Source organism: Mustela nivalis, assembly GCF_964662115.1.
Source record: "Mustela nivalis genome assembly, chromosome: 17".
In the NCBI taxonomy this organism is placed as follows: domain Eukaryota; kingdom Metazoa; phylum Chordata; class Mammalia; order Carnivora; family Mustelidae; genus Mustela; species Mustela nivalis.
In genome coordinates this window covers 19,307,561-19,325,868 of record NC_139036.1, presented here as the reverse complement: position 1 = coordinate 19,325,868, position 18,308 = coordinate 19,307,561, and the positions used below count along the sequence as shown (strand labels likewise).

At 37.6% G+C, this 18,308-nt stretch overlaps 1 protein-coding gene across 1 annotated transcript in view; it reads left to right on the top strand.

Moving 5' to 3' along the window:
• CPD (carboxypeptidase D) overlaps positions 1 to 18,308 on the top strand; it is a 77,464-nt gene that overhangs the window by 20,590 nt on the left and 38,566 nt on the right. Inside the window, exons 3-7 of the mRNA XM_082707018.1 lie at positions 11,741 to 11,883; positions 12,451 to 12,620; positions 13,470 to 13,819; positions 14,386 to 14,577; positions 16,075 to 16,242. Of these exons, the coding sequence (XP_082563144.1) occupies positions 11,741 to 11,883; positions 12,451 to 12,620; positions 13,470 to 13,819; positions 14,386 to 14,577; positions 16,075 to 16,242 (1,023 nt within the window). The remainder of the gene's footprint in view (positions 1 to 11,740; positions 11,884 to 12,450; positions 12,621 to 13,469; positions 13,820 to 14,385; positions 14,578 to 16,074; positions 16,243 to 18,308) is intronic.

Here is an 18,308-nt window from a genome sequence, read left to right as displayed (position 1 = left end):
AGATTCAGCAAGAGAGGGAACACAAGCAGGGGGAGTGGGAGAGGGAGAAGCAGTCTTCCTGCTGAGGAGGGAGCCCAATGTGGGGCTTGATTTCAGGACCACCTGGTGCCCCACCTTCTTTTACTTTTAACTTCTCTGTACCATTATATTTATTTAAAGGGAGTTTCTTAGGGCACCTGGGTGGCTCAGTCGGTTAAGCATCTGCCCTCTGCTCCAGGTCATGATCTCATGCTATCTGCTCTGCAGAGAGCCTGCTTCTCCCTCTGCCTGCTGCTCGGCCTACTTGTGCTTGCTTTCTCTATCAAATAATAAATAAAATCTTAAAAAAAAAATAAAGGGTCAGGTCATGATCTCAGGGTCCTAGGATCGAGCCCCACATCGGGCTCTCTACTAGGCAGGGAGCCTGCTTCCCCCCACCTCCCCCTCTCCCCCACCCCTCCTCCTGCCTCTCTGCCTACTTGTGATCTCTGTCTGTCAAATAAAATAAAATCTTTAAAAAATAAAGTGAGTTTCTGATGGACAGCATGTAATTGGCTCTTATTTTTCAATTCGTTTGACAATTTGTCCTTTATTTTTAATTTTTTTTTTAAGATTTACTTAGTTGAGAGAGAGAGAGTGAGCGAGAAGGCACAGAGGGGAAGAGGGAGAAGCAGGCTTCCCACTGAGCAGGGAGACTATGGGGTGGGGGTTTCCAGGATGCTGGGATCATTACCTGAGCCGAAGGCAGAGGCTTAAAAGACTGAGTCACCCAGGTGCCTCTGGCAATTTGTCTTTTAGTCTGTATGTTTATACCATTTACACTGAATGTAATTATTGATATGTTTGGATTTAAGTCTACTTTTTAATTATTTTCCTCTTTATTTCCTCTGTTTTTTATTCTACTGCTTCCTCTCTCCTGCCTTCTGTGGGATTGTTTGAATGTTTAGTATTTTATCTCTTGTGTTTTTTACTGTATCTCCTTTATATGGTTTGTTCTGATAGTTGCTCTAGGAGTTACAATTTACATGCTTAATTTTTCACAGTTCTATCACAGGACTGATATTTTACCACTTCAGGAGGAATGCACAAATCTCACCACCACACTGTACCGTCCCCCACTTTATGTTGCCGTTGTCATTTGTATTACATGTATATGCATTGAAAATCCCACCAGACAGTGTTATGATTTTTGCTTTCCGCTGTCATACATACTCTAAAGAACTTAAGAGGAAAAAAATAGTTCATTGTATTTACCCAGATATTCACCATTTCTGCTGTTCTTTCATTCTGGAAATCCTGAGTTTCTCTCTGGTGTCATTTATTTTTTTTATTTTTTTTACTTGAATAACTGACTTTCTTTAGCATTTCTTTTATTTATTTTGGTTTTGGTTTTGGTTTTTGTTTATTTTTTAATTATGTTCAATTAGCCAACATATAGTACATTATTAGTTTTTGATGTAGTGTCCAACAATTCATTAGTTGCATATAACACCCAGTGCTCATCACAACATGTGCCCCCCTCAATACCCATCCCCCGGTTACCGATTGAAGGAGCAGCTTCCTTCTGTAACCTTCAGTTTGGTTCCGGAGTCCAGAGTCTGTCATGGTTTGTCTCCCTCTCTGATTTCTTCCGGGTTTTCCCTCCCTCCCTCTGTGGTCCTGCACGCTATTCCTTTTGTTCCACAGATGAGTGAAACCATACGATAATTGTTTTTCTCTGCTTGACTTATTTCCCTGAGCATAATCCCCTCCAGTTCCATCTATGTTGATGCAGGTGGTGGGTAATCATCCTTTCTGTTGGCTGACTTTAGTGTTTGTTTTTTTTTTTAAAGCAAGTTGGTTTGTGGTGGATTCTTTAGTTTTCCTTCACTGAAAATGTCTGTTTTTTGCCTTCATTACTGAAGAATATTTTCACTGGATATAAAACTCTAGGTTTTGGGTTGGCAGGTTTTGTTTGTTTGTTTTATGCTCTTGCCTTCTGGCCTCCACAGCTTTTGATGAGAAACTCACAGTCATTTGAATTGTTGTTCCCCTGTATGAGCATATTATTTTTCTGTTACTGCTTTCAAGAGTTTTTCCTTTGTCTTTGGTTTTGAGCAATTCGATTATAAAGTATCTAGCCATGAATTTTTTTTTTTTTTTTTTTTTTAGTTTAACCAGTTTGGGATTTGCTGAATTTCTTGAAATCTAAGTTTACATCTTTTGCCAAATTTGGGGACTTTTTGGCTATAATTTCTTCATCTTTTTGTTTTTTTCTTTTTTGGCATTGTGCCCTTTTCCTCTCCTTCTGAGACTCGAGTGACAAGAATGCCAGACCTTCCGGTAGACCTTTGTCCCTAAAAGTATTCTTTTTTTCTCTGTTACTTACATTAGGTAATTTCTGTTTGTCTGTCTACAAATTAACTCTTCCCCCTTGTCAGTTCCATTCTCCTGTTGAATTCATCAAGTAAATATTTAAATTTTGGTTATTGAATTTATCATTTTGAAATTTCCACTTTGTCCTTCTTCTTTGTGTCTTCTGTTTTTTATTTCTAGAATGGTTAATCTTGGGGCACCTGGGTGGCTCAGTAGTTAAACGTTTGCCTTGGGCTCGGGTCATGATCCCAGGGTCCTGGGATCAAGGCCTGCATCTGCCCTCCCTACTCAGCAGGAAGCCTGCTTCTCTCTCTCTCTCTCTCTCTCTCACTCCCACTGCTTGTGTTCCCTCTCCCACTGTGTCTCTCTCTGTCAAATAAATTAATTAAATATTTTTTTAAGAAAAAAAAAAAAAAAAGAATGGTTAATCTTACTTCCTTGGAATGTGGCTAAAACAACTGCTTTAAGCTTAGTCTGGTAATTTTAATATCTAGGTCACACTGGGGTTGGTGTCTATTGATTATTTTTTCCTTTCAAGTGGTTGACATTTTCCTGGTTCTTTTAATATCAAACAATGTTGGGTTATATAGGCTGAACATTTTGGATCTTATGAGATCCAAGTCTTGTTTAAATTCTACAAAAAAATGGGGCGCCTGGGTGGCTCGGTGGGTTAAGCCGCTGCCTTCGGCTCAGGTCATGATCTCAAGGGTCCTGGGATCGAGTCCTGCATCGGGCTCTCTGCTTAGCAGGGAGCCTGCTTCCCTCTCTCTCTCTCTGCCTGCCTCTCCATCTACTTGTGATTTCTCTCTGTCAAATAAATAAATAAAATCTTTAAAAATATAAATAAATAAATTCTACCAAAAAATGACAACTTCTTTGTTTATTTTAGCAGTCAATGACCCAGGTAGGCTCAGTTTTAAGTTTTGACTTGCCTCCTATGGGCTGTGATGGCAGTTTGAATTTTCAAAGTATTTACAGTTCTGTTCAGATCTGTTCTGTGTACTTACCTCCCAAGGGCCAGTCTGGAAGCTGTTTTGTTATTCAGTTCTCCATGCAGTTCAAGAGTAAGTCCAAGAGTTTGTAGACAGTTTATGGGATCCCTTTCTTAATATCCTTCCTTCTCTACAATATCACCAGTAGTCCCTAGCTTCCAAGGTCTCCTAATATAGATGCTGAAGACATGAAAGGATGTGCAATATTATTTGTTGTCCGGGAAATACAAATTAAAACCACATTGAGATCCCTTTGTACACTTACTAGAATATTTAGTTAAAAATCTGACCAGTTGGGGTGCCTGGGTGGCTCAGTGGTTTGGGCTGCTGCCTTCGGCTTGGGTCATGATCTCAGGGTCCTGGGATCGAGCCCCGCATCGGGCTCTCTGCTCCGCAGGAAGTCTGCTCCACCCCCCCCCCCCGCCTGCCTCTCTGCCTACTTGTGATCTCTGTCTGTCAAATAAATAAATAAAATCTTAAAAAAAAAAAATCTGACCAGTTGCATGAGCAGTTTAAGTGAGGATGCAGAGAAACTGGAACATTCATGCATTGCTGGTAGGAATGTGAAATGGTAAGCCACTTTGGAAAATAGTTTGACAGTTTCTTATAAAGTTAAACTTACATTTGCTGTATAACTCAGCCAAGGCACTCCTAGATATTTATCCAAAAAAACATGAAAATTTATGCCCACACTAAGGTCTGTGCACAGCTTTATTCACAATCACCAGAAACTGAAAGCAGCTCAAATATCCATCACATGTAAAAGGATAAACAAATTGTACTACATCCATGCAAGCAAATACCGAGAAATAAAAAGGAGAATTTATATATGCAACAGTATGAATGAATCTCAGAAGCATTGTGCTGAGTAAAAGTAGCCTCATACAAAAGGCTTTATACTGCATGATTTCATTTATATGACATTCTGGAGAAGGCAAAAATATAGGCAAAGAAATTAGATTAGTGGTTGCCCAAAACCTGGGAGCTGGAGGAAGGGAACTTTCTGGGATGAGACAAATGTCCTGTATCTTGATTGTGGTGGAGCTTATATGAATGTACACATTGCACTATATACTTAAAAAGGATGACTTTTATAGAATATAAACTATGACTCAATAAACTTGAGTTTAAAAAAAAACAGCATAGCATGTTGGTTAGATTGTCAAAATTGTTTTGAATCAGTTAACTCATACTTGAGTATAGGGAAACTGAGAAACTGTATGTTTCAAAGAAGAATAAAGTTTAAATTGTCATGCAAAAAGATTTATCTTTATATGCTTTAAAAAAAAAAACTACATTCGGGGGCGCTTGGGTGGCTCAGTGGCTTAAGCTGCTACCTTCGGCTCAGTCATGATCTCAAGGTCCTGGGATCGAGTTCTGCGTCAGGCTCTCTGCTCAGCGGGGAGCCTGCTTCTCTCTCTCTCTCTCTCTCTCTCTCTCTACCTGCTTCTCTGTCAACTTGTGATCTCTCTCTGTCAAATAAATAAAATCTTTTTTTTTTTTTTAAGATTTTATTTATTTCTTGACAGAGATCACAAGTAGTCAGAGGCAGGCGAGAGAGAGGAGGAAGCAGGCTCCCCACTGAGCAGAGAGCCCGAAGCGGGGCTTGATCCCAGGACTCTGGGATCATGACCTGAACTGAAGGCAGAGGCTTTAACCCACTGAGCCAACCAGGCGCCCCAAATCTTTTAAAAAAATTACATTCAGTTAGCCATTGTATAGTACATGATTAGTCCTTGATGCTGTGTTCAGTGATTCATTAGTTAAGTGTAACACCCAGTGCTCATCACAGCATGTGCCCTTCTCAATACCCATCACCCTGTATATGCTGTTTAATACCTTTTTTGTTATTATATGGTAAATATCATGCCCATAAATGTTTGTCCACAATACCTTAAATAGTTGTACAGTAGCCCATTTTATATAATTGTAAACTGATCCCCCATTTTTGGATAGTCAGGTATTTTTCAGTTTTATTCTCTTTTAGTTTAAACATTATAGTCCTCTTCTTTGTAGCTATTACCTTGGTATAAGTTTCTGGAAAACAAATTTTCTCTGTTAAGGTCATGCCAAAGATGTCATACACGTAATTATTAAGTTGTTACCCAGGAGTGTTCTATAACTCTCTTATTTTATGGGGTTTGTTTCTTAGTCTCTTTTTAAAATTTTTTAAGGTAGGTTTTTGATCAAATATTTTACAGTTGTTAATAGTTAAATCTATCATTTTTTTTCCTTTTATGCCTTCATGCTACTTTTTGCCAAACTTAGATTCTTCTCATCCTGAGAGTACAAAAATATTCATGTTGAGTTCCAGGTTTGTTTACAGTTTCATTTTTACATCAAATTCCATATGGATTTAGGTTTATTTGGTATGATAGGAGGTAAAGCTCACCAGTATTTTTTTTCACATAGTTACCAGTTGTTCATGTAACAATTACTGACTAATTCATTCCTCCTTAATTTTATTTCCAATATTTACATGGCTTCCTGTTAAATAGGGTCTTATCAAAGGAAAATTTGGGGGATACATCCCAAGATTTAATGAATATTTTCTATTTCCACTAGATTCTATGCTGTAAAGCAATGATTGACTCCACAAAGATGTGTTACAGTTAGGTACACTCCTCACTGTAATATTTCCTCAAATCTGTAGGACCTACAAAAAGAGTTTTGTCTCCATGAATCTGACCTTTAGTTTTAGATTGTAGAGTTATTAAAAAAAATATCACTACAGTGCGTGATCTGTGGGGCTAGAGTCCACTGAATGTAATTTCTTGTCTTAAAGTCTTCTTTTAGAAGACTTCTATCCTTCCTCTCTTCCCCTACCCTGGGAATATATTTCTCTGTGTCATTGATTGGCAATGGCTAGCTATAGTACTATTAAAGTTTAAAAAGCTGATTAGACAATACTCCAAAATACTACTGTAAACTTGGTCTTCGTGTTGCTCTTAGCTAGTGTTTCTTAAATAGCTACTTAAGTAAGACAATTAAGGAACAGACAAAAGAATGCCAGAACTCCAGCCTGGTGATTATAGTGTTGTAAGCTGTCTACTTCCCTACCTTCTGGCGTAATTAAAGTATTAATTGGCCATGTTTGCAACTTAACATAGCTATTAAGTTTTACATATGCAAAAAAAAAATGAGCTCACATATGCGTTGCTCTGAAATTGTTATTTTTATGTGTTCTGTGTTCTGCTTCCTCACCAAGACTCTAGACTATGAATGAAGGTATGTCTCTTATTTATAAATCCCTGTAATTTTTTAGTATAACATCTTAAACACAATGACCATTGTACTATGACCAATATAGTAGTAAAAATTGGAAAAGATTAATAAATATGTATCACGAATAGTATGTGTATGTCCACATTGTACATGCAGGTGAGAGTTAAGCAAAGATGATCATAGATGCCAGACCCAAAGTTCATACCAAGATGCTGGACAATAAGAAAAGGTCAAAAGATGGATACCTTGCCTTCTAAGAAGAATATTAAGACCAAGTTACTGGGCTTTTGGTGGTTATAAACTTATGTATATTCTGGGAAGACAAAGTCTTTGGCATCTCAAATTTAATACATTCAAAACAGAAATCTTAATTACCTACTTAGTTTCATTCTTTCAACAGATATTTTCTGAAGGGCTATTGTGTGCCAGATACCGTCTGGTGCTTGGAATATCCATCAGTGGGTGTAGTAGATAATCTCTGCCCCTGTGTTGCTTATAATCTAGTCTAGAGAAATAGGCAGTAAATAATAAACTTAATAGGTATATTGTTAAGTACTCTAGAAAAAAGAAAAAGTACAAAAGAGTGAGTGGAATTGTGAGTGTTGGTGGGATGGGCTTGGGGATAATGTTGGGGAGAAGCAAGTAGCAACTTTAAATGGGGAAGTCAAGTTGAAATTGGAGCAAAGAGCTGGAGATGAGGGAATTAGTCAAGCAGGCATATCTGGGAGAAGAGCATAACAGGCAAAGGAAGTAGCTGGAGCAAAGACCCGAAGTCAGGAGGTACCCAGTGTGTGAACTTGCAGGGAGGCCATTGTGGCAGATGCAGAGCCAGTGATGGAGAGAGTATGAAAGAAGGTTAAAGTGGAAAGGGAAATGGTAGAAGACAAATCGCATGGGGCCTTAGGCCTCTATAAAGACTTTGGCTTTTAGTTTGAGTGGAAAAGGGAGTCATCATACAAAAGAGTAACATCTGACTTAATATTTTTTTTTAATATTTTTATTTATTTATTTGAGAGACAGTGAGAGAGAGCATGAGAGGCGAGAAGGTCAGAGGGAGAAGCAGACTCCCCATGGAGCTGGGAGCCTGATGTGGGACTTAATCCTGGGACTCCGGGACCATGACCTGAGCCAAAGGCGGTTGCTTAACCAACTGAGCCACCCAGGTGCCCCTGACTTAACATTTTAACAGAATTAATTTCACATCTCTGTTGAGAAATGAATATAGAAGGGTAAGGGCAGGTATAGGGAGAACTGTTAAGAGTGATTGAAGAAATTCAGGCAAAGACGGGATGGTGGCTTGTAAAAGGGCAGCAGCCATGGAGGTGAGGAGAAATCTTTGGGTTCTGGATTTTTCAGTTAGAGTTACCATGAATTTCCGATGCTTTAGATTGGAATGTGACTCCAAAGATTTTTGGCCTGAGCAGCTGGAAGAGTGGAAGTGCCAATAGCCATGATAGGAGAGATTGCAGGTGGAGCAAGTTCGGAGAAGATGAAGGTACCTTAAGTTTATGATATGCAAGTAGAGATGTTGAATAGGCAATTGGATGTACAAGTCTGGAGTCTGGGAAAGAGGTCTTCTCTAGAGATAGAAATTTGAGAGTTGTCAGCATGTAGATAATATTTAAACCATGAGACATCAAGGGAATAAATAAGAGAAGAGGACCAAAGACAGAGCTTAGGCATGTCATAGCTTGTACCTTTGTTCTTCTCCTTTCAGATAGTTAATGGCACTACTATCTTCCTAGTTTCCCTAGCTAAAAATCTAAAAGTTGTCCTTGATTCTGTATAAACAAATCCTTTCTAAATCCAGATCTGTCTGCTTCATCTCCCCTACCAGCAGAAATCTTAGTTATGATCCAAGCCATCATTTTTTTCTAATTCTTCACTCTGCTTCCCCTTTTACTCCTCATCCCCAAGTCATTCTCTACCCAGCAGTCAGAATGATCTTTAAAAAGGCAATTCATGGGACACCTGGGTGGGTCAGTTAGTTAAGTGTTCAGCTTTTGATCTCAGCTCAGGTCTTGATCCCAGGATCATGAGTTTAAGCCCTGTGTTAGGCTCCATGTTGGGCATGGAGCCTACTTTTTTTTTTTTTTTTAAAGGCAATTCAGATTATATCACACCTCTGTTCAAAACCCTCCAATGTCCTGTATGGCAAGGGAAGCAATCAACAGAGTAAAAAAAAAGCAGCCTATGGAAAATACTTGTGAACCGTATATCTGATAAAGGGTTAATATTTAGAATATGTAAAAAACTCCTACAACTCAAACCTCTCAAGTAATCTGATTAAAAGTGGGCAAAGGACTTGAATAGACATTTCTTCAAAGAAAATATACAAATGGCCAACATATATATGGAAAGATGTTCAATATCACTAATCATCAGGGAAAAGCAAATCATAACCTCAATAACTTATCACTTTATACTCCTTTGGGATGGTCAATCTAAAAAAAAAAAATAGCAAATGTTGGTAGGGATGTGGAGAATTTGGAACCCTTTGCGTGGTTGGTAGGAATATAAAAATAGTGTAGCTACTATAGGAAACAGTATGGAGCTTCCTCAGAAAGTTAGAAATAGAATTACCATATGATTCAGCAGTTCTGCTTCTGAGTATATATACAAAAGAATTGAAGCAGGATCATGAAAAGATATTTGTACATTGAGATTCACTGCAGCCTTATTTACAGTTGCCAAGAGACAACCTAAATATCCATTGACATTTGGATAAAGAAAATGTGGTATACACATACAGTAGAATATTATTGTGCCCAAAAAGGAAGAAAGCATCTCTGATAAAGGACTGTGATCTAAAATACATGAAGAACTCTTAAAACTCAACAGCAAAAAATAGCCTGATTAAAAAGTGGGCCAAAGACCTTAACAGACACCTTAACAAAGAAGTTACAGAGGTGACAGGGGCCCATGAGTGGCTTAGTCAGGTGAACATCTGACTCTTGATTTTGGCTCAGGTCATGATCTCAGGGTTGGGGGATTGAGCCCTGCATTGGGCTCTGTGCTCAGGACAGAGTGCTTGTCCGTCGCCCTCTGCTCCTCCACCCACTTGCTCTCTCTCTCTCTCAAGTTAATAAATAAAATCTTTAAATAAAAAGAGTTATACAGGTGGCAAACAAGGAAAGATGTGGGGTGCCTGGATGGCTCAGTGAGTTAAGCCTCTGCCTTCTGCTCAGGTTGTGATCCAGGGTCCTGAATGAAGCCCTGTATTGCATCGGGCTCCCTGCCCAGCAGAGAGTCTGCTTCTCCCTCTGACCCTCTCCCTGCGTTCTCTCTCTCAAATAAATCAATAAAGTTAAAAAAAAAATAAAGAAAAGATGCTCCATATTGCATGTCATCAGGGAAATACAAATTAAAGCAACAAGTTACGGGCTCCTGGGTGTCTCAGTTGGTTAAGCGATGGCCTTTGGCTGCATCTCCCTCTGACACTGCCCCCTCTCGTGCTTTCTCTCTCATTCTCTCTCTCAAATAAATAAATAAATAAATAAATAAATAAATAAGCAAGCAACAAGTTACTACTTCCTACCTACCAGAATGGTCAAAATCGAGAATGGCCAAAATCCAGAACAGTGGCTGATAAAAATGTCAAGCAACAGGAACTCTCTTTTATTGGTGATAGGGGAATGCAAAATGGTGCATCCACTTTGGAAAACAGTTTGGTGGTTTCTTAAAAAACCGAACATACTCTTACTATATGCTAACAGCTATGCTCCTTGGTATTTACCCAAAGGAGTTGAAAACGTATGTCCACACAAAAATCTGCATACAGATGTTTATAGTGGGTTAATTCATAATTGTCAAAACTTGGAAGCAACCAACACATCCTTCAGTAGGTAAACGGGTAAGATAAACTGTGGTACAGCCACACAATGGCATATCATTTAGCACTAAAAAGAAAACTATCAAGTCATGGAAAGACATGGAGGAACTTTCAGTACCTATTACTAAATGAAAGAAACCAATCTGAAAAGGCTATGTACTGTGCTATCCCAACTCTGTGACATTTTGGAAATAGCCAAGCCATATGGAAATAATAAAAAGATTAGCGGTTGCCAAAGGTTAGGGAAGGGGAGGGCTTAGTAGGTGGGGCACAGTTGATTTTTAGGGCAATGAAACTATATGATACTGTAAGGGTAGAAACATGGAAGATCTCTGTACCTTCTCAATTTTGCTATGAACCTAAAATTGCCTTAAAAAATAAAATTTAGGGGCGCCTGGGTGGCTCAGTGGGTTAAGCCGCTGCCTTCGGCTCAGGTCATGATCTCAGGGTCCTGGGATCGAGTCCCACATTGGGCTCTCTGCTCAGCAGGGAGCCTGCTTCCTCCTCTCTCTCTCTCTGCCTGCCTCTCTGCCTACTTGTGATCTCTCTCTGTCAAATAAATAAAATTAAAAAAAATAAAAAATAAAAAAATAAAATTTATTTGAAAAATCAAGTGACAGAAATGGTAAGGTAATAAACTTTCTACAGAACGAGTATGAGGGCTTATCTGGGTGTAGAAGTGGGGAAAGTGGTTGCTGTGGATGCTTATTCCCCTTTTTACTTCCCTCTTCCATTGAACACATTTTGAAAGGGTTTGTTATGTCTCACCCTCTCTCCCCTCCCCTGATTTGTGCAGTTGCATCACCCTAGATTTTGCCTTTTTTTTTCTCTTGTTACGTTCTTGATAAAGGGAAGTACAGTTAGAATAGTAGGCACTTAATAATGCTTAGGCATGAACATCCTTCACAACTTTAAGATCATGTATACCTTTCATGCTCATGCTGTCAAAAGTCTTAACCTCTCTCTGTCTATCCTACTTCTTAAATTTGTAAAATGGGTGAAATAATACCTATCTTATACACTTGTAAAGATTAAATGTTAATATTCTTAAAGCTCGTAGGACAGGTCTGACATATGGTAAAGACCCAAACGTAGAGCTGTTATCATTATACTGTTATTAACTGGTGTGTTTGTACTCTTCTTAACTGTTCATCCTGTCAGTCAAATACATTTCCTTTATGTATATTCCTTTTCAGCATATATTCCTTTAACCTTCCTTCTTAGTCTCCTCTGTAATCCAAGAGCCTTCCCCAATTTCAAACCATGTTTTCACAAAAGAAAATTTATAGATGCAGAGATGGCTGATTTAATTTGTTTGGTCTTTCTGAGAATAAACATATTTTCCCTTATGTTACAGGTGGTATGCAAGATTACAATTATGTGTGGGCCAACTGTTTTGAGATCACATTAGAACTATCTTGTTGCAAGTACCCACCTGCTTCTCAGCTTCGACAAGAATGGGAGAACAATCGTGAGTCTTTGATCACATTGATTGAAAAGGTAAAAGTAGCTGACTGGAAGGTTGGGGAATAGAAATAGCAGATGATATAAGGAAGAAATTCAGTTGCACTGGAGTAACAATCTTTAACAGTTCTTTTCCTCTGGAGGGCTTTCTCTGATTGTCTTAGAACACTTTATAGACTGAAATAATCAGCCAAATTTGTACTGTCAGGTTCTTACAATGTCATGTGATCATATTTGCTAGAGAGCCATGGACATCAGTTTAATTTAAATATCAGGCAGGGTAATATACTATTGAATATACCAGAAATTATTACTTAATGAAAAATTATTACTTGTTGAGAAAATTAAAAGTCTTGTTTGGAGGAGAGGGAATTTCGAAAGCATATTACTAGTCTACATGTCAGATATGTGTTAAGTGTAAGCGACAATATTTTTTGTCTATATTTTATTTTCACTTGAAGGCATTGAAAAATATTTCAGCAAAATAGAGATGCGACCTTATTTAATTTTTTTAGAAATTCTAGCATCAATGCAGAGAGAGGTGATGTTCTCTTGCCTTCCAAATTGTCTTTGAGCCGTCTACTTCGATTCCTGTTTTTTTAGGTTCACATTGGAGTTAAAGGATTTGTTAAAGATTCAGTAACGGGATCTGGTTTAGAGAATGCAACCATCTCAGTAGCTGGTATTAATCATAATATCACAACAGGCAGATTTGGTGATTTCCACAGATTACTTGTCCCTGGAACTTACAACATTACAGCTGTTTCAACTGGGTAAGAATTTAGAATCTGAAAATACCAAGCCTCTGTTTATAGCTAAGAGAGAAATACAGTCTAGGAAACATTATTGACTGTACCTGGCTTTTATTTTTTCCTTGTTTTCTGATTTTTTCCCTTTTACAGTGAAAAAATAGTATTGTGGAGTCTTGGGACATAGTCTATCAGTATAACTGGATGTGAAGCATAATTGTAAAATTTTGAGGAACCACAGTTTTAAAAGCTTAAAAAGATGGTCAGCTGTATAAAGCATTGCCTCAAAGCTAACTGAGTACCAAAATAGAAAAAACTCAGAGCTCTGGGAAAGACATTTTACAAAGTTGCCCTAACATCAGCTTTCTAATACGTGAAATAAATGAGTGGTTTGTTACCTCCCCCAGCCACCTTTCAGGAATCCCAGTTTGTTAAGGATTTAATTGAAAATGTTTCATTTAATTTTGAGCTTTTCTATTTGGGAAAGTAGTTGGAATGTCAGTGTGATAAGGCACAGCAAAGGATTGAATGGTTTATCCCTTCCTTGAGTACTGTAGCAATTGCTATGGTGGGTTAGTGACCTCCATCTTTCATATTATTCTTTCCTTTGCGTGTAATTTTTGGTAAGCATTCTAATACGTGGGACTGAGAAGACGGTAAGAGAAGTAGTTCTTTAAAGACTTAATCTGGGATTCTCTGAGATCATGTCATAACGTCTGGAATTTACCCATTTATCTTTATTTAGTTTGAGTTTTGATAGAACACCGAGTGTAAGAGTATGAAAAGGCTGTTGTGCTTTCATAATGTTAAAGCATTTTGTGTTTAAATTTAACTCCAAGCCACCTACTTTAAAAAAAAAAAATTTTTTTTCAGGTATATGCCACTGACAATTAATAATATAATAGTGAAAGAAGGACCGGCCACAAAGGTGAATTTTTCCCTTCGGCCAACTGTGGCTTCAGTAATCCCTGACACAACTGAGGTGGTAGTAACTGCTAGCACAGTCGCTCTGCTTAATAATCTTCCTGGAACACAATCCTTCCACCAGCCAATTCAGCCAAAGGACTTTCACCACCACCATTTCCCTGATATGGAAATCTTCTTGAGAAGGTTTGCCAATGAATATCCCAACATCACCCGGCTTTATTCATTAGGAAAATCAGTAGAGTCAAGGGAACTTTATGTAATGGAGATATCTGATAACCCAGGTGTCCATGAACCAGGTAATAAGCATGGTCTTATACATAATTTCAGTAGTGCCTTTCAGAGCTATGTACCATATTTCTGTGTTTCATCTAGAAAAGTCACCTTAAGTATGTGTAACTGGAACAAGGAAAATGTAACCAATCTTTTGTAAGAAAAAAAGAAAATCCATTTCATAATCCATATTAGGCACGGTATTTAATGTACTGCATAGATTAGATTTTTTTCTGCTAATGGTATTTTTATTTTCATATTATATGGCATGTGTGTGCATGTGTGTATGCTTTGAACCTGCGCAGATATATATTAGTAAAGAACCTGCTTTATAAGATACTTTTTCCTGTTTCTTTTGCCAAAATATATCTTTTTCATATTATATGGCATGTGTGTGCATGTGTGTATGCTTTGAACCTGCGCAGATGTATATTAGTAAAGAACCTGCTTTATAAGATACTTTTTCCTGTTTCTTTTGCCAAAATATATCTTTTCTTAAATTTTCAAGGTCTTACATATGTAGGGGAAAAAATAGAGTCCATGGTAAAATAAAAAGGAAAGAAACTCTTCCTTGTAATTATTTTGTTTTTAGGTGAACCAGAATTTAAGTACATTGGAAACATGCATGGAAATGAAGTGGTCGGACGGGAACTGCTATTGAACCTCATTGAATACCTTTGTAAGAACTTTGGAACAGATCCTGAAGTGACAGATTTAGTCCGCAGCACTAGAATTCACCTTATGCCTTCCATGAATCCTGATGGTTATGAAAAGGCCCAGGAAGGTAAAGAACAGCTATCTATTAATGCTTAACCTTTTTGGTTATCATATAGCATGATTATTTGGGAGTAGAAGAGAATTTGAACTGGTTGTTTCCTTGGAATTTATCATTTTGTTCTTATATAATTGTTCTGGCTTTTGTATTCTTATAAGAGGCTAGTTCATTCAACAATTATGATACCAGGTTTACATTTAATGGAGTTCTCCACTTCGGTAATGGCTCTTATTTCCTAAAGATAATATAAGATTTTAATAAATTTTTCCATTTTAACAATAATTTTAAATAACTTAATTATTTGATTAATAAGAAATTAACAAATAACTTAATTTTAAAAGTTTAATTGCTTTTAAAAATTACCATTACCCAGTAATCTTGTTAAATTACTGTATTGGGAACACTGTCGCATAGGTGAAAACTCAACACCAAATCTCTTTTGAAGCCAGCGATTCTATATTGACTCCCAGTTGTACTCCCCCTGCATATTCTAAACCTGCTGAGGTATTGACTTACCATTCCTCTACCTCCTCTGGGCCAGCCCATATCTGCCTCAGGGCAATATAGTCAGAAGAGGGTGGGGGGCAGGTTGCTTAGAGGGGCCACTTTACGCTGAACACTAGGAGTGTGAGAGTCTGTTTTTGCCCACCCGCGGTTACGTCCAGGCAATCATACCAGTGAGTAGAGTAGGTACCACCATATGAATATGCAGCCACATGGCTCTCACTGACTGAACACTGAGAGAATCAGCAGGTTAATCCATTTTTTATTATTCAGTGTACTTCACTAAGGACCTTCCTTATTGTCAGCCTCACAAATCCCTCCACATTCCTCTTTTGAGACCTTTACTGAGAGATGGAACAACTCACTACCAGTGAACCCCCCAGTAGGTTTTTCTCATTCACTTGCAAATTTTCCTCATTGCTGTGATTATAATAGGATTCCCACTCCTTATTAAAAAAGAGTAAATTTAGATTCAACCCTTTCTTCATCAGGTTAAACTTCCAACTGTGTTCTTGACTGACTACCTTTTTGTGATTACTTTAATGTAAGCATATCAGTTTTCTTGTTTTCATTCGGTCTGTTTCTTTAGGATGTCTAAGTGACGTGTATACCAATACAACAGAACCTCCCTCTGATCAGTGTGTCCCCTCGACATTGTGATCGTGTCGGTGTATGGATTATTAGCAATTGAGCAATACTTTTTTTTGAGCCAGTACTTTAATATAATTTCTCTAGTTGGATTTTTCTTCCCCTTAAAGTATGGACAGAGGGCAGAAAAGAAAGGATAATAGTTTCACCTTTCTGGTGAAAAGATCTGGAGGAGATACAATTTTTTAATGTGCAATACCGAAAAATGTATTTTTCGGTTTAATCATAGTGTGATTACTCGTAGTGAAGACTGATGTGTTCACATTTACTTTTGGATTAAGATAGCTGAAATATTATGTGTTGGGTTAAAATGTAAGTGAAACATGGCTTAAATTTAAATACTTTATCATACAGGAGATTCAGTAAGTGTAATTGGCAGAAACAACAGCAACAACTTTGACCTGAACCGAAATTTCCCAGACCAGTTCTTTCAGATCACAGATCCTACCCAGCCGGAAACTATCGCTGTAATGAGCTGGATGAAGTCCTATCCATTTGTACTGTCAGCAAACCTGCATGGAGGTAATAGCAACCTGATACTCCAGTAATTAATTCTTGTTGAGAGCATTTGAAAATCCTGGTGGAATGTTATCTGTTTATAGTTTCAGGCTTTCTTAAAATGGGTATCCTATTACCGATTTTACAGCAGAAAATAATAAAGATCTTTTCTCATTGCTTTTTTAAAAATTTTTTTTAATTAACATATAATGTATTATTAACCCCAGGGGTACAGGTCTGTGAATCGCCAGGTTTACACACTTCACAGCACATACCTTCCCCAAAGTCCATAACCCAACCACCTTCTCCCTACACGCCCCGCCCCCGCCGCAACACTCAGTTTGTTTTGTAAGATTAAGAGTCTTATGGTTTGTCTCCCTCCTGATCCCATCTTGTCTCATTGCTTTTTAAGCAAATTTCCTATTTTCCCCCTTTTCTTTCCTACTCTTCCCCTCCCCTATCCTCCCTCCTACATTCTTCTTCCTCTCTCTCTCCTTGTCCCTCTCTCTCCCCCACCCTCACTTAGTTATTCAAGTGTTTTATATGTATCCTTCACATGTGTTTTATATTCATTTATATTCATTCCTCTCAGTGGGAATTTGGTAACATACTCTCTGTCATTCAGAGAAATTAAACACTAACAAACTTGAAATTTTTAGTCCTATTCTTCACTAGAATTTAATACTGTTTTATGTAAGTTTAGAAGACATTCCCTTATTTTTGCCTTGCTACGAATTAAACTGTAGCACAATGGCCTCATCCTTCTGTAGTGTTTGGGCGTATACACTTTCATAGAATTCAGCAGGAATTGGTCAGTTGGATAGGATGAGAGGTCAAGATTAAAAATCATCACAATGTTTGACTAGGGCTATATGAGCAAGAGTGAAAGTGTAAATACCAAAGAAAACTGAAAACATATGTCTGCAAGTAAACTTGTACATGAATATTCATAGTAGCATTATTCATAATAACCTGAAAGTATAAATAACCCAAATACCCATTACCTGATGAGTGGCCAAATAAAATATAGTATACTCATACAATTGATTATTATTTGACTGTGAAAAGCAATGCAGTTCTGATGCATTTTACAACATAAATGAACCTTGAAAATAAGCTAAGTGCTAGAAACCAGTCACCAAAAACCATACGTTACATGATTACATTTTATGAAATGTTCAGAGCAGGTAAATGTATAGAGATAGATAACAGATTCATGGTTGCCTCAGGCTATGGTGAACAATGGTGGGAGGAAATGGGAGTGACTGCTAATGGGTACAGGGTTTTCTTCAGGCATGATGAAATGATCTATAATTAGATAGTAATGATGGTTGTACAACCCTGTGAATGTACTAAACAACATTGAATTATATACTTTAAAGGGATGGATTATATGTTACGTGAATTACGGTTGACCCCCAAACAACATGAGAGTTAAGGGGGCTAGCCCATGTGCAGTTGGAAATGCATGTATAACTTTTGACTTCCCCCAGACTTAACTAGTAACAGCCCACTGTTGGCCAGAAGCCTTACTGATAACAACAACAGTTGATTAACATGTATTCTGTATGTTACGTGTATTATATACTGTATGCTTAGAATAAAGTAAGCTTGAAAACAAATTTATGATACCAAGAAAATCGTTTTTAGAAATACATTAATTCATTTCTACAAAATCATTAAGAAATACACATATAGTATTGTATTGATAAAAGTCTGCATGTAAGTGGATCCATGCAATTCAAGCCCCTGTTATTTAGGGGTCAACTGTTCAATAAAGCTGGATTTTTGTGTTGTTTTGTCTTTGTTTTAAAGAGCAAAGGTATTAGCATCAAGAGTAAGGGAAGTAATTAAGTGTCAACATATGTTGGATTATCTAATAAAGTATCAGAGTTGAAATTTGATGGACTATAGATTAACCTGCCATGTTATTTATTTTTTTTTATTCTTTTTACCTGTGATTTTAGAATGACAGTACACACTTATGATGTTTATAATACTAACTCCATTCCAATGAACATAATTTAGAGATTGACATATGTGGTATCAAGACCTTGGCATGGTGGGAGATACATCTTCAATCATGTGGA